Source organism: Hemibagrus wyckioides, linkage group LG01, assembly GCF_019097595.1.
Source record: "Hemibagrus wyckioides isolate EC202008001 linkage group LG01, SWU_Hwy_1.0, whole genome shotgun sequence".
NCBI lineage: Eukaryota > Metazoa > Chordata > Actinopteri > Siluriformes > Bagridae > Hemibagrus > Hemibagrus wyckioides.
The window spans coordinates 28,828,280-28,852,749 of record NC_080710.1 but is presented as its reverse complement, the minus strand read 5'-3'; the positions used below and the strand labels follow the sequence as shown (position 1 = coordinate 28,852,749).

General features: G+C 37.7%; 1 protein-coding gene across 1 annotated transcript in view; it reads right to left on the bottom strand.

Moving 5' to 3' along the window:
• The window catches only part of adarb2 (adenosine deaminase RNA specific B2 (inactive)), a 210,514-nt gene that overhangs the window by 57,228 nt on the left and 128,816 nt on the right, over window positions 1-24,470 (bottom strand). Inside the window, exons 2-3 of the mRNA XM_058406910.1 lie at window positions 21,976-22,065; window positions 17,655-18,577 (exon numbers count right to left, since the gene is read on the bottom strand). Of these exons, the coding sequence (XP_058262893.1) occupies window positions 17,655-18,577; window positions 21,976-22,065 (1,013 nt within the window). The remainder of the gene's footprint in view (window positions 1-17,654; window positions 18,578-21,975; window positions 22,066-24,470) is intronic.

The following is a 24,470-nucleotide window of genomic DNA, read 5'->3' as shown; positions in this document are numbered from 1 at the left end:
GCTTTGTGCAGTAATTGGTGTGATTTAGTGTTCCAGCAGTTTGGCCTACAATTGGCTTGGCTTAAATCACCGGTGTTATGAAAGCTGCCACGTTCGGTTTACTGATTTAAACGGCCACACTCTGTAAAAGTTGCCGACGGTTAATGATTTCATGTGGGTGTGAAGAGTGGCAAGATTGAGAATTTATTTGCTAGGGATGAGGTGTCCAAGCGAGCCACAATCAGATTAGCACCCTGATGCTTTGCACTATGGCGGAAAAAAAAAACACTTCAATTTGAGACGTTAGCCTCCAACATGATGAATTGACTTCGGTCTCTCCAGCATCTTATTTGTTATTTGTTAAACAGCAAATGGAGACAAACAACCAATCACGTGGCAGATGAAAAAAAAATCATGCAGCTTCTATTAATCTTCACATCAAGCATCAGAATGAGCAAATATGTGTTCTCATAATGTGGCTGGCTTACTGGGGCCAGACGGGCTGATTTCAGAAACTGCTGATCTCCTGAGGTTTTATGAGGAGTTCACACAGAATGCAATTCAGTGAGCAGCAGGTCTGTGAGTGGAAACACCTTACTGATGAGAAAGATCAGCGAACATGTCCATTACACTGGTTTAATCTGACAGGAAGTTTATGGTAACGAAAATAATCACTCTTGACAATCATGGTGTGCAGAAAAGCATCTCGCAAAGCCTAGAAACCTCTGTGAGGATGTGATAACTCAGGGTCAAATCTCAGCATCGCCAAGCTGCCATTGTTGTGGCCTTGAGCAAAAACCTTGTCCTCTTCTGCTCTTTTATCTTCTGTCTCAATAAGTCTCAGTGATAAGTTGTTTTGGATAAAAACATCAGGCAGATGAGGTACAGTGGAACCTCTGCATACAAAAATCCTCAAATTTTTGCCTTAAGAATTGAAATTTTGCAAGAAATTTTCATCGGCATACGGAGCATTTTTGGCATATGATCTAACCGATCTGAACGCAATCTCAACGGGAATTATCATCCAGCTGTTTGAAATCCGTGAAATCATTCTTAACACCGAATAAAGATCGGCTGTTCTGGTAGCAGTTTCTGCACATATTCTTGGTTTAATCAGACTACACGAGTCAAAGAATTTTCAAAACACCAGTTTAACCATAAAACACCGTGAAGACCATCAACAATGAGTAGAGAAAATAGAGCATCACAGTGACAACAGCAAGAACAGGACGTCCCTCAGAATGTATAAAAGGGGAAAAACCAATCAAGGAGGCTGCAGGAAGAGCAGCAACGACACTAAAGGTGCTGCAGGAATATCTGACTGAGAGTGATTACTCAATTTTGACAGGAAATTTTGCATGAAAGAGTGAGAAAATATTGTGAAGACAGAATGTGCCAAGCTGATAGACACTTACCCAAGTGGTGTAATCAAATCAAAAGGTGCTTCAACAGAGGATCAGTTCAGGGGTGTGTACACTTATGCAACTAGGTTACTGTAAGTGTTTTTTTCTTTTTTCCCTAAAAAGGAATTTGCAGCGTTTTTCATTTAATTATTATATGCTGTAATTTCACATTGAGGGATGAAATCAGTTGACATAATTTATCTTGGTTTCATTTTTCCATCACAAACTCCAGCATTCAGTGTCACCCAAATGAGGATGAGGTTCTCTTCTGAGCCTGGTTCCTCTTAAGGTTTCTTCCTCATATCATCTCAGGGAGGTTTTCCTGTCCACCGTCGCCTCAGGCTTGCTCATTAGGGATAAATGTTAGAGATAAATAGTAACTTAACTTGAAACTTTATCATTTCTATACTTCTGTAAAGCTGAGACAATGTCCATTGTTAAAAGTGCTAGACAAAAATATTGAATTGAAATGAATTGAATATACACCGATCAGCCATAATGGCCTCCTGCCTAATATTGTGTTGGTCCCCCTTTTGCTGCCAAAACGGCTCTGACCCATCGAGGCATGGACCCCACTAGATCCCTGAAGGTGTTCTGTGGTATCTGGCACCAAGATTTTAGCAGCAGATCTATTAGGTCCTGGAAGTTGCAATGTGGGGCCTCTAAGGGATACTTTTGATAGATACTGACCACTGCAGACCGGGAACACCCCACAAGAGCTGCAGTTTTGGAGATGCTCTGATCCAGTGGTCTAGCCATCACAGTTTGTCCCTTCGTCAAACTCGCTCAAATCCTTACGCTTGTCCATTTTTCCTGCTTGTAACACATCAACTTTGAGGACAAAATGTTCACTTGCTGCCTAATATATCCCACCCACTAACAGGTGTAATGATGAGGAGATCATCAGTCTTATTCACTTCACCTCTCACTGCTCATAATGTTATGACTGATCGATGAATTTTAAAAACTGGACGTTTAGATCACTCCTTGATCTTCATGAAGGTATTTGTTTAATTATACCCTCTCCAAACTCCAGGTTCTTCGAAAGAGCAAGTGTATTTACAAGATATATTATTTGATTATATGATATTCAAACCACACAAGTAGACTCTGTTCAATAAGATATGTGACTTCTGACAGCAACAGAGTACGACAGAATGAATTCAGGTCTTTCAAACCGAAGAAAATTGAAAAATTACAACATTGTTTATTTTTCTTGTGGTGTTGCTTTGTGTAGATTCATGACATAGAATCCCAATGAAGTCCCATTTCAGTTCCAGGTTAGAACCCCCAAAAAGTTGAAAAGTTCAAGACGAGTGAATAAAAGCTCCACAAGAGGGTGCTAAAGGTCGGTAGAGATGAGAGACACTGAGCTGGACATGTCCCCTGACTCAGTGAATCTTATCATTCATCATTTATGCAGATGTGTGGCTCACATCCACGAGAGTCTTTTCCATTAGCAGAGGTAAAGCTTCTGACTTATGTAATAGCACTTCATGTTTAATGCAATAGAAGCCAAGGTACAGGAAATGGCAATCCTCTGGAGTGTTCGCTTTCGGTCCCTGATACACAACAGAGAAGAGGGTAAAAAAAGGCAGTCTTATATACTACCTCACTTAAAGCTGAAAGCGTTCATTTTCTGCATTTTAATACAGTAAGGCAAAGCTGTGGGAGAAGTAGGAAAAGCTACGCTCGAGATGCAGCTGTGTGCAGGATACTTAGGACAGATTGCAGTAATTGTCGGAAGAGCACAGTGTCAGGGTTTTCAGAGGAGAAAAATAAGTGAAGTGATTTTCCAGGGACAGTTTCAAGAAATGGTGTTTTATAGCATTGTAGAATGATGGAAGGTGCCCTCTGTAGACATCTTTCAGATTATAATCAATAATAAGTTAAGTAGCCTTTATTTGTCACATATACATTACTGCACAGTGAAATTCCCTCTTCACATATCCCATCCTTGGAGGTTGGGGTCAGAGCGCAGGGTCAGCCATGATGCAGTGCCCCTGGAGCAAGAGGGTTGAGGGCTTTGCTCAAGGGCCCAACAGAGGCATCTTGGCTGGGTTGGGGCTTGAACCCTGATCTTCAACCCAGAGCCTTAACCACCATTATGACCTCTTTACCATGTGATTTATACAATGACACACACTTTCCCATGCAAACCATTCCTTAACCCGGGTCATGGGACAGGGTCATGGGTGGCCAAGGCTCACTGATGCACGTTGGGAGTCAAGGCTGGCCAGTTGATCCGGTCCAACAGACGAGCTACTCTTACTCAAATTGCTGAAGAAGTTAAAGCTGGTTCTGATAGAAAGGTGTCAGAATACACAGTGCAGGACGGGTCAGGGCTGTTTTAGCAGCAAAAGGGGGACCACCACAATATTCAGCAGGTGGTCATAATGTTATGCCTGGTTGGTGTGTATAAACTGCTAAATAAACTTTTTTTTCCATGCATGTCTTTTGTTACTATAAAAACCCTAACATATTCAAACATTAATATTAACCTGGGATTTGAATTACAATTTGAATGAACAGTTTCCGACCAATCAGAATCCAGAATTCAGGATGATTGTGTTAGGAGATACTGTAGAGTTGTTTTTTTTTTTTTTTAAAAAATAACAACAATAATGAATAGGTTTTAGTGTAAGAGTCTCTGCAGAATGACAGACTCGTCTCTATTTTTTAAAGATTAGAAGTCTTCTAGGGAGAAAAGTCAGAAAGGAGGCCTACGCATGTGTATACATGTATACAAGTGTGTGAAGAGATGCTGGCAGGAGCGCACGAGAACAGAGGACGACCCACTGGTTCCTTCTGACATGCACAACAAATCCAAGCTGTATTGTTTAAAGCAGCTCAAGTTTTCTTCTGATTTTGACGAATCTGTCAAGTAAGCAAAAAAGGAAGGAGCTCCATAAGGAGGGAAGCGGGATTCCTATAATGTTTGTATACACCAAGTGCACATACATGGAGAAGTAATGAAATGAAGATTTCCAGGATTTTTAGTCTTTTTCTACAGAATGTATGAGAATCTTGTGTTTTATTGTAGTTGTGTTGTATTATTATTATTATTATTATTATTATTAATATTATTATTATTATTATTATTGTTGTTGATATTGTTTTTTTGCGTTTTATTTACAGATGTTATTTATTTGATATCTGAAAAAGAATTTTAATAGAAATAAACAAAATGAATTTTATAATAATTTTAAGAATAAAATAAATTTAGAATATATATTTTTACACTGCAACATTACTGTTTTGCTGGCATTTTCAACCGACTTATACATAATGTGTTCTGAGATATCATGGCATATTATTATTATTATTATTATTATTATTATTATTATTATTATTATTAATTATAATTAATAATAATAATAATATGTTTTGTTATGTTATTTCTTCTTCGTCTTCATATTATTATTATTACTATTATTATTATTATTATTATTATTATTTTTATTATTATTATTGTTGTAGTTATTTATTTGATATTTTAAAAAATTAATACAAATTAATTGTATAATAATTTTAATAATAAAATCAATTAAAAGATTATATATTTTTTTACATTGCAGAATTACTGTTTTTCTGGCATTTGCAACCATGTTCTGAGATATCATGGAATATTATTATTATTATTATTATTATTATTATTATTATTATTATTATTATTATTATTATTATTGCTGTTGTTGTTTTTGTTTTGGTTATTTTCAGATATTATTTTTTGATATTTGAAAAAAAAAGAAATAAACAAAATAAATTGTATAATAATTGTAATAATATGAATAAAAAAAAAATTATATATATATATATATTTTACATTACAACATTACTGTTTTTCTGGCATTTGCACACGACCTGTAATGATACAAAAAAAGAAGCATGATATGATCGTTCTATCATCATTACCTCTCAGAGTTTAAACACTAAATAGTGTGAAAACAGAGAAAAGTGTTCGCTGCTGCTATTACACCTCTCCAACCTAATGACATGTGAATGTCTATCGTCAGTCTTATACATGATTACAATAATTAGCACCTATTCTCTTTCTCTGCGATAATCAGGTCACTAACCTGATTTGCTCCTAAGTCATACAGCAGTATTCATCCTCAGGCTGAGAGATTAGAGACAAAAACGCAGGCCTGTCGCATATCAGCTAATCTGCATGCAAAGCTCAGCCACTTCCTGTGCCTAAGGAAATGACATAATAAAAAGGTCATGAGGTGACCCTTGATATCTTGGGTTTTGATATGTGAAACCTGGCTTCTGATATCTGCCTCATTACAGAGGCCATGACATTGAAGTGTGTATCAGGAAACTGCTAAAAATACAATGGAATGAGGTCAAAGGCTCTTTTGGGACTGAGATACAGTGGCGGTGTTAACGCACGCTCATTTACATCCACTGCGTCCGAGATAATGTCAGACTTTTACAGTGAGCCAGCCGAGCTGGAATTAAAGCCAGGTGAAAATATACCACAGCTACAACTCTTCATCTTCTTCTTCTTCATTTTTTTCAACACCTAATTACTACAATAATTCAGCACTAGAAGAGACAAAACCATTCAGACCTTATAAATGTTACACAGTTTTTAAATGACTGAATAACTGCAGATTTGGGACGAGGGGCATCATATGACGTCACAACACAGCTCTCATCGAAAGTCATTATATGTGTCTTCACTGCTAGGCGATTAAAGGAGAATCCTGTGCTTGTGATTTCATCAGTTCAAGCAATTTCAGAAACTCTGCAAGTCGCATCACAAATTTCTAAGAGAAAATCAAGCATTTGTTGCAACAATCACAAAAAAATCTGCAAAATTCTGACTGGACTGATAAATGATGTTTGATGCTTCTTTAATACGAATTAAATTATTAACACCTGTGTTATTAACATATATATATATATATATATATATATATATATATATATATATTATTATTATTATTATTATTATTGGCATTTACATATGTTATTTATTTGATATATCATTTGAATGTTATAGAAATAAATAAACAAAATAAATTTTACAATAATTTTAAAATTCTGTATGGACTGATAGATGATATTTGATGCTTGTTTAATGTTAATTAAATTATTAACATCTGTGTTAATTCATGTTTCATTCCTCCAGTGTTAAAATAAATCTAAAAATTTATTTTATTTATTGTATTTTTTTTTTACTTTAAAAGACTTAATCATGGATGGAATAAACATTATATAATATTATTAAATTATATCGATTAGGTCCTTTTAAAAGTTTATTGTTTTATTTTATTTATTTTTTATTTATTTTAGTATGTGGGCCTAATTGTAATCATGGATAAAATAAACCTTACAGTTTAACCTTAATTGAAGTAAAAATATTAAATATTAGTAATACATTTTTAAATATAAGCGAGGAAAGACAGGAGACTGAACACAAAAGAAAATCACCACAGGATATCTGGAGGTATGTAAGGATTGGGTTTGTGCCCTACTAATGGAAAGTCCCGGTGCGCGGTGAGATTTTGCCCTCAGCCAGGCTAAAATATGAGCAGAGCTGGCTACTGGGACGGTCTGCGCTCATACAGCTCCAGTTCGCCCGCAACCAATCTAACGCCTAATTAATCCTGAAGAGCTCCAGTTCCACTGAGGCTCTCTCTCTCTCTCTCTCTCTCTCTCTGACAGCTTCTCCTCTTAGTCAGTCTGTCCATGACAGTTCAACACACACATACACACACACACAGAGAAAGAAAAAGAGAGAGAGAGAGAGAGAGAGAGAGAAAACAAGTGTGTGAGAGAGAGCGAGAGAGAGAGAGGGAGAGAGGAGAGAGAAAGAGAGTAGTATTATACTATAATAATGCAGAGAATTGTTCTGAAGAGCTTTTGGAAATCAAACTACAACATTTAATTAATTACCTAAAACAAACACTAACACTTTACAATGCAAAAAAAGAAAGAAAGAAAGAAAGAAAGAAAGGAAGAGAAAGAGAGAGAGAGTCACAGAGAGAGAGAGAGAGAGAGAGAGAGAGAGAGAACAGATGACTTTGCCTTTACATTAATATTAAATAAAGCATTGTTTTCTGCAGGTGAACATTTTAAATATTATATAAAGCTCATGTAAAAGAATACAGTAAGCTGAATATGAAGTGTTATAAGCATCTGTAATCATATAAAATAAGTGGGCATCATGGGACATCGGTGTGCTGCCACTGGATTACACACACACACACACACACACACACACACACACACACACACACACACACACTCCATGATATATATATATGAAATGAATAAATTAATTGTGTATAACAAACAAACAAAAAAATCCATCAGAATATACATTTTTCATAGAGAGAGGATAAAACCAGCAAAACAAACAAACAGACAAACAAACAACAAACTTCCCTAACAGTATAATAGAGTCACAGTTTTTTCCTTTAATTTGTCACCAGTCTGTAATGTGTCATGTGACCCACGTCATACAGAACTTAGATCCCTGATACAAACCTCACTGGTTTTCTGACCACAAAATTGTCAAGTGTTAACTCTCAAGACTCTTCAAGAAGGGCTAATACACAGCTAAGATAAATCCCCGAACCCCAAATATGTATGGAAGATGATAAACCCAACAGGAGAGCCATGTAAAGCTCACATCATTACAATATTAAACTCAGCCTGAGGGATGACTAAAAGTCTCCCATCCTGCAAAGCTCCATCCCTAATCTAACACTCCTGATCCATTTAATCAAAGCCCTGGGGAGCTTCCGAATATTACAGCTAGGTGTGTTATCATGTGACAGGAACTAAAGCCTGTAGGAGGTGTGGATAAGAACATCAGACTTCGCTCTGACTTCAAGTCTAATCCCTGGAGCTCCGAAGAACAACATGGAGTTCGGAAGATCTTCCTTTCTTAAGGCTCATTAAAGGTGTTTTTTCCCCCTGAACTATAAGTATATTTATTATATTATTTGCTTAATTTACAGGTGGCTTCATCCAGAATGTCATCCCTAAACACTACTATAGCTTTAATACCATAACATGGTAGTGTGTGTGTGTAAACAACAAATATCTGACGCAACCCTGCAGAATTTATTAAATAGATTTTCTGTCTATGTAAGCCACAGATACGAGTCCTAGCTTCTCACAGCCTTGCCGAAATTCAGTATGCTACGAGAGAGATGTAGCATTAAGAAATAAATAATCAGATAGCGAAAACATATCCTGAAGAAGTGACACTTCTTTTACAGCCCGGTGTGCTAAGCGCTAGGCCACTGTGTCACATTTGAATCCAAACAAACAAAACTAACAAAACAAAACAAACAGAGGAGTAAATAATAAGAGCTGCTGAGTGACACAAGACAAAATAGTCTGCAATAAAGAGGCAAAATTGAGTCATACACTCTCTGCCTTACAAATCACAGCAACAACAGCCAATCGTTAGCATTTATGAGCTCATGTATGCGGAAGAGGACAGATAGCTGTTTCCTCTGAGTGTAGTTTAGCTGGCCTGTGTTAGCCTGTGGTATGGAGGAACAACTGGCTAGTGATAGACAAGGCCGAACTGAGGTGAAGATTTGGTCAAAAATAAATTAAAATAAATATAAAGAAAGAAAGAAAGAACAATAAATACATTTAAATAAAAATAAATAAAAAAATAAATAAAAAAAAGAAAGAAAGAAAGAAACAATAAATACATTAAAATTAAAATAAATAAATAAATAAAAATAAATAAATAAATAAACTAATTAATAAATTAACTATTAGCATTTCATGCCTTGATCGATTAAGAGATAAACATGACTAAAAGTAGAAAAAAAAAGAAAAGAAAAAAAGACACTCAATCAATCAATCAATCAGCTAATTATTAGTGTCATATCCTTAAACAAGTGACTGAAAGTTAGAGAGCTGGTTCATCTACAGGTTTTCCCTCCGAGATGCCAGAAAAGCAGAATGTTTATCTCACATTAACGTAAAACAATTACAAATTATTTTTGTTACTAATATAGACACAGTCTCTAGTCTCTATGCAGCGTGTACAAGAAGGAATTATGATATTTGTGTGTATTTTCTTGACATTTATAAGTCTTTCAGCTAACAATGTCTTTTAGTGACTGATACTGACTCAACGTCTGGGATGTGTTGAATAAACCGATCAATATTAAGTAATTTTTCTTATTAGTTTTTAATAAACACTGTAAGGAGAATGTGGTAAGTCAACCGCATTATCAGCAGCACCATGAGGTTTAATAATTAAAAGTGTATTAATAGTAAATAGAAAATGAAACTCGGAGTCAGTGTGTGTATAGCGAAAGCTAATATATACTCACACCAGCTCTGTGAAGGACACAGAGGACACGGTGAAAAGCAAGGTGAGAAGGGACCTAGAGGCAACTGGGATGCTGGTAGCCTCGGGGTGCAGCTATAGTCACCTGGACCGAGCGCCAAAAATGGAATGATATCATTAAAATAGGGGGCATGCAGGATTACAGCACGTCAAAACACACCAGTCATATTCCGTGTGGATTTGTTGAGCTTGTGATATTTGGAACTGATGCTATAAATGATCTAAATGAAATAGCTGGATAACTTGGTCACACAAACACACTCTCACACACACTCATATAAAACACAGCCTGTCTGGGTGAGATAACCCCTCCCCATACACACACATCCTATGATTGATCCCAGCTAGTTTGGTACCTGAGTGTCTCTGAGGCACTAATGAACCTGATTACACTGCTAATGAAGTGAGCCTCTCATCACTCGATCCACAAGAGACATGCCAGAGATGAAAAGTCAGTGTTTGTGTGTGTATGAGTGTGTTTTCAGCGTAAACACACCAGAGACAGATTGAAGACTTTGAAGAACTCTGCTACGTTCGGCCTGGTCCAAAACAAACGGCTTAAACAATGCAACATAAACTATATTTAGTCCCTGCTGAGTCAGGAACAACGAACTGCTCTGGTGTGTGTGTGTGTGTTACAGCTGGTGGCTGTGTGGAACAGATTAACCAATCTTATAGGTCATCTTTTGCATAGACAATGAGTCGGTTCATGATGATTCTAACCTTTTCGTGTACAAAGTGCTGTCATTAATGCGCACAAACATTACTGCACACTGAGCACCGCGAGCGAGACGCAGAGTAAAGACCACTAACTGAAGGAAGGAAAGCAAACAGAATATCACTGTTAGGTCAGGATTATTTGTGTGGCGGCCCGAGAACGGGTTTGTGTGAGGTGAGGAATTGTTCTTCCTGCTGCTTTCAGGTTATCCTGCAGATCTTTTCAGGTGACTCTTTTACCTTCCTTATCATTAACCTGCATTGTGTTCCTGTCTGTTGAAGATTTTCCATCAATCTAATTATCCTGACAGTGATGTTTTAATGGCACTGGTACTGTATAGCACTGTAGATTATTTATTTGAGTTATTTGAATGATTTTTTAGGATGCTTCTGCATGAATTCAAAGAGATATTCTCTTAAATTTTGTCAAGTGAATTATTATTATTATTATTTTTTTTTTGCTGTGTTCCATCTTCTCTTACGCTGACCTGGTAATAATTTTCTTATTCTAAAGAACTAGAATAAGCAATCTCACGTGTTCCCTTTATTCTGGTACCAGAATTATTCAAATACACCTTGTAGTTTTTGAGATATACTCATTTTAATTTGAGCATGTCTTTTTTAAGCAAGAGGCTCAAAAATAAGCCTCGGTTTGGAAAGGTTAATATTGTTTTCTTGAGAACTATATCACAGATGAAGTCACTCACTTCTGAGTGGATAAATGGTTTCTTATTAATGTTCTTTATTACATTATTTAAATATAAATAGATATTTAGCTGTACCTATTGTATTTAATCAACCAATCAACAGCCTGCAATTTTTAAATTTTTAGCTCCACCCAAATGTCACATGATGCCTGGATAGGAATAGAACCTAAATCAGTCCCTTCAGGTTTTGCTGATTTTGCGATCGCAGAAATGAAGCACATTCTGTGATATTTCGAGGAGTTTGCAATTTTTCAAAATGACAGCAGATTTTCCGCAGGTTTAGGTTAAGACATGTCATGTGGCATCACATAAATTAAAATAATAATGATAAAATAAAATAAATTAAAAATAAAAAAAATATATATTTGAAAAAATAAAATAAAATAAAAATCCTCAAGCTGTCTTGCGCATTAAAAAAAAAAAAAAAGCCACAGAAATGTTTTCACAACAATCACTAAAAAAAATTCTGCAAAACCTAAAAGATTAGCTGGATTTAGCACATGGCGGTAGACATAACAAAAAAAGGAAAGCTGGCTAGCAAGACAATTTTAGCTAAAGCTGAACTGAAGTGAAGATTTGAGGTCAAGATTTGGTCACAAAAAAAAGTTAAATATTAGCATTTCATGCCTTGATCGATTAAGAGAAAAGTAACAGAAAAAAAGAGAATCGATCAATTCATTAATCAATCAGCTAATTATTAGCATCAAATCCTTATGCAAGTGACTGAAAGTTAGAGAGCTGGTTGATATACAGGTTTTTCCTCTGAGACGCCAGAATAACAGGCTCACAATAACACAAAAAACAATTACAAATTCTTTCTCTTACTAACAGAGACACTAGGGCAGTGGTGGCTCAAGTGGTTAAGGCTCTGGGTCGTTGACCGGAAGATCAGGGGTTCAAGCACCAGCACCACCAAGCTGCCACTGTTGGGCCCTTGAGCAAGGCCCTTAACCCTCTCTGCTCCAGGGGTGCCATATCATGGCTGACCCTGTGCTCTGACCCCAACCTCCAAGGATGGGATATGTGAAGAAAGAATTTCACTGTGCTGTAACGTATATGTGACAAATAAAGGCCATTTTGTTTTGTTTTTTTCATTTTTTCATTTTTTCATTCACTAGTCTCTAGTCTCTATGTGGCATGTACTGGAAGGAATCCTGATATTTGTGTGTATTTTCTTGACATCTATATTTCTTTCAGCTAACACAGTGACAGATACCAACTTAGAGAGTCTGGGATGAGTTGAATAAAAAATTAATCCATCCATCAATCCATTTTCTATACACGCTTAATTCCTAATTAGGGTCACGGGGATCTGCTGGAGCCTATCCCAGCACACATTGGGCGAAAGGCAGGGGTACACCCTGGACAGGTCACCAGTCCATCACAGGGCCACACATATAGACAGACAACCACTCACACTCACAGTCACTTAAAAAATGAATATTGAGTAATATTTCTTATTAGTTTGAAATAAACACTGTAAGAAAAAAAGAGATGAAAAACCTCACGTTGTGTTACAATTTTAGAAAAAAAAACCCCAACAAAACAGAAACCAGCCATTTTCGGCACAAGGTTGTAGATATAACACTAAAAGCCTGCAGGTTTGTGGTTCATTTGCTAAACCGAGTCACACTTCGCAGTAAAAAAAGCACTAAAAGTTTATTGAGAGTAATCTGGCCCTGTCCTAATGTGTTTCTTTGACTTTTCCCTTTCTCTCACTTTGGCCTTTCTGCCTTCTCTAATTTGTTGTGGCTCTCTTAATTAATGATTTTCTCCCCCTCCATGGCTGTTAAGGAGTTGTTTTTATCAAGTGTGATTATGGAAAAAAAGAAAAAAGAAAAAAGGAAAGAAAATAATGTGCAAATGGCAGGTTGGGTGGACAGGGTCACCTTCACGTGTGAAAACGCTCTTAATTTGCTCCGCCAGGGAAATTACCACGGCAGATTAAACGGTGCTCGTCCACCCTGTCTGAGTCCATACATTACCCTCAGCACAATGCAGCCAGGGCAACAGCAGGAGGAGGAACACAATATAGGACACGTTCTGTCACTAGCAGGAACAGAGTGAATCCCATCTCCCATTTTTTGTAATGCAGCTAAGATTATTTTTTTCCCCTGTTTGAAAATAATGATTTAAAGTCCCTCTAGGCTTCAAACCTTCCTCATAATACCATCTCCCCCCTGAATAAGTACCTGACCATGTATTTCAGTGCATTATGCAAACCAAAATTGTCACACAGTGCCCTCTATCCTCTCTCCACCCCATAATAGCGCCTTAATTGATATTCTGCGTCATGCAGCAGGCATTTCCTTATTCAAATGCTCTCTGACACAAGGTCAGCGACGGCCAAGTCGCACTCGTGTCCTTCCTCGCGACGCTCCGTTTCTCTCGCCTTAACCGCTCCGGCGCGTTGACTTGGCACCGCCACTGATCTTTGTCACGGTGCAAAGAGATTAAGTAGACAATCAACCCCAGAGTGCTGGGTAATCATTCCACTACGCAGCATGGCCCGACCCCTGATGTGGGATCGAGCCCCATTTCATAGAGAAACCGCTGCCAAAATTCATGCTATTTTTATGCAGTTATGATTCGTTTTCCTGCTTGGGAAAAAAACGAATTAATATCTCTCAGACCTTTATTAGAATACCACATCTCCCACACTGACCTCTGACCAAGGACTGTATTCACCAAACCTGCATCAGCATTGAGCGATGGTCTCACTGGAGCTGAAAAAATATCACACTAGGGCTTGATTTCTTATCTGAATCTGGTGGAAATTTGGATTGATTCAAATAAATTATTCTTATAAAAAAAAAAAAATACTCCACTCATCACCCTCAGACTCTCTGATGTGAAGTATATTATATATTATCGTACATATTTTACATATTAAGTCAAAATATATATGAAAAATATCAAGTACATATTTTACACCTGTACACCTGCTCATTCATGCAGTTCATGCATTCATCCAATCAGCCAATCAAGTGGCAGCAGCACAATGCACAAAATCATATAGACACAGCTAATTATCTTCTGCTAATATACACAACAATCATATGATCTAATTTGCTTTGAATGGGGAAGCATGTTTTATTCCAGACAGCCAACAAACCTCAAGTCTTAACCATTTGAGCAACCACCACCCAGTGGACCCAGAGTCCAGTGAACCGGCACCCACTGTCCATTTCCACAACATTTGTAAACAAGCCACTACCTGTTAGCAAGATAAATCATTACCCAGCAACATGTCCATTTAAATTCTATCATGTACACAATCTTTACGCAAAATATTCTTTCTTGTGATCTTAGCCAGGACCTATTTAGCAGATGATACATGTTAGTCCAGAAAAAGAAATAAATGGTGTTTGGATGAACTGAAAGGAAGCCCTGGGCTGTGTAGAGCTGCCAGTATTCATCTAATACTGCTCCAGTGGTATTTATGAATTTGTCTTATGGAGGTTCATTCCAGTAAACAACCAGTGTGTGTGTGTGTGTGTGTGTGTGTGTGTGTGTGATATGATTTAGATGTTATTTAGAGGTCTGGAGATGGTGGGCAACACTGGATGCAGTTTGGATGAGGGTTCAATTTTTCATTTAGAGGAGCGTGAGAGGTTCAGCCTCACAGTTATTGTTCAGGTTTGCCTCAGGCCACTCATACAGCTGCACTGACTTCTTCTTTCCAAACGCACCATCTGTAGCAGCATCAGTCACCGGAGACGCCTGGGCCTTTTCTCTATAAAGGTGACCCTTTCTTTTTCTTTTTCCAACCATTTCACTTGTCTTTTCCGATCACAAAAATAAATGTATGTTTATTTTGAATTGGATTTCGGCAACACGTCTCAAACACAAGGCCTGTGGTCTAAAACTGGCCCGTTGCCTCCTTTTATTTGCACCAAGCGAAAAAAATAAGTAAAACAGCCTGTAGTAGACTACATCTCAAGATATTCACACTGTCCAGAAAGATCTGTAGCTGTGTTTGTCGTACAGCATGTGCAGGATTGCAATTTCATGTGCTTACATAAAACCAACAAATGGCCTACTTTAAAACAAGAGCTGTTTGCGATGCTTGATATACATCACACTCATTTCTCAACACCTAGAACATGCTAGCAATGTGTATCATCGATTTTCATTATAGAATCAAGGATGTTGAACATATCGAATAAGTCAAAACAAATTGTCTGAAGGTATCGATCAGGAGAAAAGGAGAAAAAGAATTTCCAAAAAACTTTACGAACCATGGAACACAGTGAAAGCAAGTGGAGAAAAGCATGGACAGCATGGTGACATCAGGAAGAACAGGACATCCTTCCAAAACAGACAGAAGATAAAACTTGTGGCAAAAATACGAACATATTTGCCAGAAGTATATGGTCAGGTAAGTAGCCTCTATTTGTTACATATATATTACTGCACATTGCAAATTTTTAATTGCGTATCCCAGCTTAGGAAGCTGGGATCAGAGCACAGGGTCAAACATGATGTAGCTCACACAAAGGTCAAGGGCCCAACGGTGGCAGCTGAGGCTTGAACCCCAATCATCCAATCAGCAACGCAGAGCCTTAAGCTACTACTGCCCTCACATGCTCTTCAGATGGGGCAGGGTGGCTAGCGTTAGCCCTGTTTCATTTAAAAAAACATCCAAACAACACCCAAGCTCACTAAAATCCCCCCCAAACCATGTGTTATGATCTAAGAAGAGAAATGATGAAATCTTTGGGCAAGTTTTGAAGGGGTTTGTCACAAAAAAAGAACCCAAACAACACCATACCAATGCCATCTGTGAAGCATGGTGGTGGTGGTGGCATCGGGCTATGGAGCTGTTTCCCTGCAGCTGCTGCTTTATTGTGTTTGTTTGAGTGAATACACTGTAGAGAGATTTAAGCTTTTTGAGATCTAAGCCATGTCTACTTTTACTCTTTCAGTACTGGAAAAGTAACACACTAAAAACCACTGGGAGACACGGACCTTGATGCTAAGACCAGGCAGACGAGTCTGAAGATGGCACATTTTACATTATGTCTGGTTTGTGCATTTTGTCCTTCACTGAATCATTCAGACGGAACCGCAGACTGCATGCCGACTTTCCAGTATTTCCACAAGCTCTCGTCATTCTGGAACTAACCTGGTGGGGCAAATCCTCTTACAATCCTTTTAGACAGCGTGGCGAGAGGCAGAAAGGAGAAGTTTCTCCCAGGTAAACATGGCCAGGTTGTTCGATTGATGTTGGGGGAGAGGAAGGACAACATTTTCTCTTTCGGGTCCCATAGGCTAAGGGTAGAATACTAACACAGTAACAGCCCCGGTCAATACACACACACTCACACACACACACTCAAATGGGGAATTAAAGGTAAACTTTGACACTTTTTAAGGCAGTTAGATCATAACATAACACACATTCCTGTAGTGTTTCGGGTTGAATGAATGGGTGTACAACCTGTACAGTGTTACCCCGAAGGCCCTGGGATAGATTCCAGCTTCCAGGATGGATCAAAATATTGCATTGACTTAAAAATGTGTCACAAAAATGTTGTAAAAATAATCCACCAGCCTATAGGTTCCAAATACGTTCAGCTAACATTCACACAACGTTCCCAGGTAGACCAAAACTGACATCATGGAACTGTTCAAGAACCGCTTCATGTTTCTACAACTAGAAAATGTAAAGATCTTTCAGATTGAACATTCATAAAAGCAAACATTCCTACAAACACAACCTTCAGAGAATGTTCCTGCTGATGGAAAAAAGCTGTAATGCAGCCAGGTCCTGCACATGCGGCTCCTACACAGGGACACGCTGACATTGATGTTGAAAAATCCCTAGAGGTTTCTAACAAAACACCATTTCCTAAGCCTGACCGTTCTCTTTCCATATTTTACTGAGGGGTTGGTGGTTTGTTTGTCGATTTGCTCTTATGCTGTTCGTTTGCTTTGGGCTCCAGATTGAATTAATTTCGATAGACACCATAACGGCACACATGAGGAAACAAGAGGAAATTTCAATACTTTTGCAATTATAGCTCTATAAACATGAAGAGAGAGAGAGAGAGAGGGAGAGAGAGAGAGAGAGAGAAAAAATCACTTTCAGGATCATCATTGTTTCCTCTTGTGTCAGGGGCACAGGGATTATAATGTGCCTCATTTATACTCTTTCTCCAACTTAACAGATGAGTGAGTAGATTCTGTTTACCTCTCTTATTCGCTCTCTCTCTCTCTCTCTCTCTCACACACACACACACACACACATTTGGGTTTACAAAAGATATGCAAGTCTGACAAGCCTAAAGTAAATGTTACAGCCCGTGTGTTAACATAAGCCCCTTTTCTGTGTTTCCTCTCAGTAACCGGCTCCATCCTGCACCATCCCTTCCCTCCCATTATCCCCTCCCCTTTAATTAAGTCTTGGCTCTGTGTTCTGCATCCCAGCATTCCTGCTGCTGTGGCCATTACGGCTCGCCGTATGGAGTGCTGTGGCTGCCAGAAGCCCTGCCTGGCACTACTCACCTGGGGTAAATGAGGTCGCTTGATCATACCCACTCTCGCCTCGGGTGCCTGTGTGATGTTGAAGAGCGCCTGCAGGGCACTCAGCGCCGCCTTTCTCTTTGCCAGCTTTTTGCTGCAGCCTGTGCCCTCGAATATTCTGCCGTCCACCAGCACGGCCATCACAAAGCAGCGGCGAGCGCGCCGGCCCCGGGCACTCTGGCACAGGCAGGCGTAGCGCGCTCCCGGCCGCAGGTTATTCAGCAGGACTACGGGGCTCGGTGGAGGAGGCGGTTCAGGTGTCGGTGGAGGTGTGGAAAAGTGGGTGTCGCCTTGCCTCGCTTGTACCACCATCAAGTCCAGCTTGTGTCGCAAACGGAGGGCGCTAGAGAGCAGCTCAGATTTGGCTGAACGAAAACCGTCCTGTTCGAAACCTTTAAAGAGCGTTTCCGGGAAGTCCGAAAGGTCGGAGGTGAAGTCCGTGGTGGGATTCGATACTCCTCCCATGGCTGAGTGAGCCTGAGCGGCGTTGGGGAACTGCACGAAGGAGCTAAGCGCTAACTCAGCTGCCCTCATCTTAGCCTTTTTCTTAGTTGGGCCCGTTCCTTCAAAGGTGAGCCCGTTGACGTCGACGGCGATGGAGAAGAGCGGAGCGTGCACCGGGCCCGTCTGGGACACGGTGCGGTACTGCAGACCTGGACGCAGCTCGTTCAGCTGCACCACGGCGTTCTTCGGCGTGTCTGACCATGAGGACCTTCTGCAGCACACTCGCAGCTCACATATGCGCCCGTTGTTGTCCTCCTCTAACGGACGCTTCCGTTTCAGAGCGCCTGTCCCGCTCCGGGATGAATCGGACAGGAAGAAAGACGGACGATCCGATGCCATGATTGTACGGTCCTCAAAGTTCCCCGTGTTCCAGTTCTCTTTCACCTCTGTACTGCTGGTACCTGAGAGAAGACAATGAGAAAACAAACTGAAATACAGAGGCATAAAATACAGTATTTACAGTAAAGTAAAATTAAAAGCAAGGCTTTTGCATTTTCTTTATTTAACAGATGGTGCAAGGACACATCATGCAGGAGCTCTTACATAAAAACTCTATACTACTTTTTGGGGTAAAAGAAGAATAACTTAATGTCAGAGATCCAACCAGCAACTGCTTTAGTTACTCTTTGCATTATTTTAATTATTGTTCTTTTATTCTAAATTTTTGCACTATTTTCTATTTTTATTCTATTCTATTTTATTTATTTATTTTTTTTAAAGAATTTATAATGCTTCTTTCTGTTACTGATATTACTTGTTGCATTCTTATATTTCAGTTATTATTATAATTATGGTAATAATAATAATAATAATAATAATAATAACCTTCTGTACATAATATACACAAAGTATGGTAATCTTTGTAGTTTAATCTGTTCTTACACTGCTGTTTATAATTATTTTATTATAATTATTTTAATTTTAATTTTATCATTTTCTCCTTTCTGAAAATTATCACTTTTTTTTGTGATATTACTTATTTTATTTTTCAGCTAGTATTATGGTTAGAATAATAATAAAATAGGAAAAAATATAACAATAATAATAACAATTTTTATTTGTTAATTATTGATTAATAATTACAATACACAGGGGGAATAATAATAATAATAATAATAATAATAATAAATTATTATTATTATTATTATTATTATTATTATTATTATTATTGTTATTATGGTCACATATTGTGTTATACCTTTTAGACACAATATACAAAAATTGTTCATCCTCCATTTTTTTGTTTATAACCACTGATAAGATAATAAAAGATACACCATCTGCACCGTTGCAGGTACTAAAGCTAGAAGAAGATACACCCTTCAAGATATCATCATAGCGACAAGCAAAAGTTCAATATGCCATTTTTATTGTTCAGAATTCATGTCTGCATCATTGTAAGCAAATGCTAATGAATCTTAGAATAACTGACTCATATCTACACAACATTCATTTATAGATGTTAGAAGTTGTATAGAGGTTACAGCATCATGTCATGCTATAAAAAAACACAGGAAACAGGCAAGCACCAGCTAAACCTAGTCAGCCTCAGCGATAGCATCAGTTTATAACGTCAGCTATAAATGATCATAAATGATGTCTCTATTTCCTCTCTTCTCTAATCTTTGACACAGAATCAGAAGAAACCTGTCAGATGAAATATAATGATATAATAATAATACAAGAGAGAGAAAAACCCTCATGTCGCAGCTCCTGAAAGCTCCCTGTGAGCGTGTCTCTTATTTAAGTGTTTTAAAATCCATGAACAAATCCTCACAAATGGGGGAATTATCTGCTAAATCGCCTCTGTAATCTGCCTCAAAATTGCCTCAGGGTTCATGTGTAAAGTGGGTGTGATTTGTCTCCGGTATTCAATTCAATGCAAAGCAGCAATCCCTGTCATAATGGAGGAGAGCACACACTGTTCCTGAGTTTGAGAACGAATAAAAAAATAAAATATATAACAAGACACTGTTTCCTATTAGAGCTTCCCAGACCTCACTGTGCTTCACTCTCCTGAGGCAAATACTTCAGATTTCACACAGTACGCCATAATCCACAACTGAAAACATGGTGTTGGTCTACCTGTCAGAATATTCTGATAAATACTGGATTGATTCTTTATAAAATGATTAAGAATGATTTAAACCCTTTTTACCAGTACACTGACGTTCCAGTACGCCGACAGACTGGAAATGGACTTATGGGGACATTTTCAATCAGTGTAAATAAATGAATGATGTGAGTCTGATATAAAATGAGTCTGTTGGCTTTCGGTGTGTTTTAGACGTGTGTTCTTCCCTCTGTTGGAAAACCTTACACAGAATTTTAGTGGCTGTAGATAAAGTTTAGCTGCTTATCAACAAACACATGGGGCATCTCAGAGAGCAGAAATGGGTTTGATATCAACATTTACTATAAAGATAGAAATATTTTTGTGGAAAACCTTAAAAGAAATACAGAGGGGACCAAAAAATATATACACACTTACAACATACTAATTCGGCATATTTCGAGCTCTTAAGGCGAACATTTGTATTGTGAAACGAATTTTCCCAGAAGAAATAATGTAAATGCAGTTAATCAGTTCCCGCCACCCAAAAATATGACCAATACGAAGCGCAATGTAAACTGTATGGCTGCTTACAAAGAACTGACCCAAGCCAAGCATTCCATGTCAAGGCTCCTCACAGGAAGTCGTGCCACCAAGCTTGGGCTAAAAATAGAACAGACCGCCCACGCCACCAATCTGTTAACAAAAAAACACCTGAATAATCACCTAGCTTTTAAACGCATGCTGAAGGCAACGTCGGTATCGTGGGTTGACCCTTTCCAAACAGCTTTCACTGACTGGAAAAAAAATTTGTAAAATTCGTAAACTCTTCAGTTAGCTTCACTTTCCACTGATGCTAACAAGTTTTGAGCGGCTCACGGGTGTACGTGCAACTTAGCCGGGGTTCGGTTCGGTTCGGTTTGATTGATTGTATGACAAAAATGCTTCGTATGCAGATGCAAAATTTCAATTCTTGGGCAGCACGCTGGCTTAGTGGTTCACACTGTTGCCTCACAGCAAGAAGGTCCTGGGTTCGAATCCTGGGTTTGAACAGGCAGGGGCCTTTCTGTGTGGAGTTTACATGTTCTCCCTGTGCCTGCATGGGTTTACTCCGGTTTCCTCCCACAGTCCAAAAACATGTACATTAGGTTGATTGGTAATTCTAAATTGCCCATAGGAGGGAGTGTGTGTGTGGTTGTCTGTCTATATGTGGCCCTGTGATGGACTGGTGGCTCCAGCAGATCCCCGTGACCCTAATTAGGAATAAAGCAGGCATAGAAAATGAATGGATTTGAACTCTTAAGGCAGAAATTCATAAGGGAGGGCTTTCCTATGCTGAGGTTCCACTGTACAGTGTTACTTCTAAAGATTGTTGATGCTATCATAAATGTTGTTCATACAGTAGATCACTGAAATCAGAAGTGTCTGGATGCTAATGGTGACCACTTTGAGCACCTAATGTGACTGCATAACCTGACTTACAGCTACCCTTTTATGTTTATATAAATTTTGTAATAAAATCTTTATGCATATATTTTTCATCTTGAAGTGTGTATACATTTTATGGGCCCCTCTGTATTGTCCTAGTATGCTTGGTTAAAACCAGAAATGACAAATTCTTATAGTCCTGAGTGTCTACTTTCATATAAGCTTCATATTAAGCACCACTGTGCAGCGAGACATGACAAAGACGTTTAAAGCTGAACATGGACATGACGATAGTTGCCATTTTGGATTTATACTTACTCAGTGTGTCTTCATCCTCTGTGCTGCTTGGACCTGGACTCATATACTTGAAGGGGACGATGAGTGCAGACAGCATACTGCTCACTTTTTCTGTAACACACACACACACACAAATATCATGTGAGCTGATCCTAATTTGGAGAAACATCTATTTTTTGCACAACTAGCCTATAGAGTCAGAGTTTATATTTTTTAAGGTTTAATCTTTATCTATTGATGATATTTTGATGAATAAGAAATGAAACACTGTCAGGTACACTGTTATAAATCAAATCACTCATAACAGTGTGGTGCAATGTGACCAGATGTGAAGCTGCATTACAGTTAGCACCCAGATGTTGAGATCTTTCAATAACACATCCTTTTGTTTATTTAATGCTGTGTTGTATTGTCCATTTACACCGATCAGGCATATGATTTTGAGCAGTGAGAGGTGGAGGGAATAAGACTGATGATCTCCTCATCATGGCACCTGTTAGTGGGTGGGATATATTAGGCAGCAAGTCAACATTTTGTCCTCAAAGTCGATGTGTTAGAAGCAGGAAAAATGGACAAGAGTAAGGATTTGAGCGAGTTTGAAGAAGGGCCAAATTGTGATGGCTAGAACACTGGATCAGAGCATCTCCAAAACTGCAGCTCTTGTGGGGTGTTCCAGTAGTCAGTATCTATCAAAAGTGGTCCAAGGAAGGAACAGTGGTGAACCGGCGACAGGGTCATGGGCGGCCAAGGCTCATTGATGCACCAAGTGTGATCCAATCCAACAGACGAGCTACTGTTGCTCAAATTGCTGAAGAAGTTAATGCTGGTTCTGATAGAAAGGGGTCAGAATACACAGTGCATGATGGGTCAGGGCTGATGTGGCAGCAACAGCAAACCAACGTGTGCATCAGTTCCAAGTGACTGAATTAATTGAACAATTAGTTTTTGTACAATCTACATATTTTGAGTGTGTATTTTCTAAACCCTGAATAAAATAAAACCCCGACCTCACACCTGAGCTCACAGTCAAACCCACAACACTGGTGTTAAACAACAGAAACACTACATTCTGCTTTTCTACTATACATGCTTTAGTCACCTAAATGTAACACTACAGTAATACTTAATTTCCCATCAGCACCATCATCACCACCCTCATGGGATTTTACACTGTAACTGGTTTATGTTAATTCTACGTGAATTGATCACGTTCACTCTACAGCATTCAGGCTTGTGTATAAACATGTTTACATTTAGTTTAATACAAGCAATAAAATCACGCTTTGTTAAGAAACAAAATATTTTTTCTTCAGTCATCTTTACTCAGGTATATATCTTAAATATAGCTAAATATTCATCTGTCACTGTATTTTATTTGTTCATTAGTACACAACTGAAAAAAATAAATAAATAAAATAAATAAAATAAATAAAATAAAATAACACTGTAGATACAGGCTAAAAATAATCTGCACACAAAAAGAATGTTTTTTAAAATGATTAATTAAATTATCTTATTAATAATTAATAATTCCAACACAATTACATGCACTTAACGATGTAAAGTAAATAAATAAGAACAGAAAATCAATAATAAATCATAAATCATTAATAGTTTAAGTTAAACTACTACTACAACTAATAATAAAATAAAATAAAATAAAATAAAATAAAATAAAATAAAATAAAATAAAATAAAATAAAATAAAATAAAATAAAATAATATGAATTTTCTGAATAATCTGGACATTCCAACTCAGAATTTCTTCTTCTTCTAGATATTATTATTTAATTTAATTTAATTTAATTTAATTTAATTTAATTTAATTTAATTTAATTTAATTTTATTTTATTTTATTTTATTTTATTATTTAATTCAAAACACATTAATGCTTTTTTAAATTTGTGTATTTACTTTACAGAATGAAATAAAAGCTAACTAACTGAATAATAATTTCAAATAAAATACAAACACAAGCATTTTACTGTCATCTTAACGTTTTATAACCGAAAACATTTGTTTATGTCCATCACATTCATTTCTAAACATTTCCCAAAATCCTCTAAAAGCTTTAAAAGCACGTACATCGTACATCGTCCTCAGCCTTTTAAAAATAACTTCTGAAATCAGATGATGATTATATTATTAGCGAACATGTGAATGCGCTTACCATTGGTCCAAAAAGCATTTAGATGTCATTAGATTTCAGTCACAGAAAGAATTAGCTTAGTTTCCATCTAAATATCAAATTACATTTCAGGAAATAGGATTCATTATACGGCTCCGCATTCCTCACTGTCCATAAACAACGACGGATGTATTTGGCAATCTATCGTGGAAATGGACATTCAGGAGCAGCAATTACCGTACGCACACTTTCTACATACAGCAATTTCATTATTTACACAGAGAACACGTTTCCAGTGCTGTTTATTACCGAGTGCTCGAGAGGACACTTTTTTCTGGTTTAAGAAAGCCACTTACTGATAACCAAACATTGCTGACAGTTTCCTTTC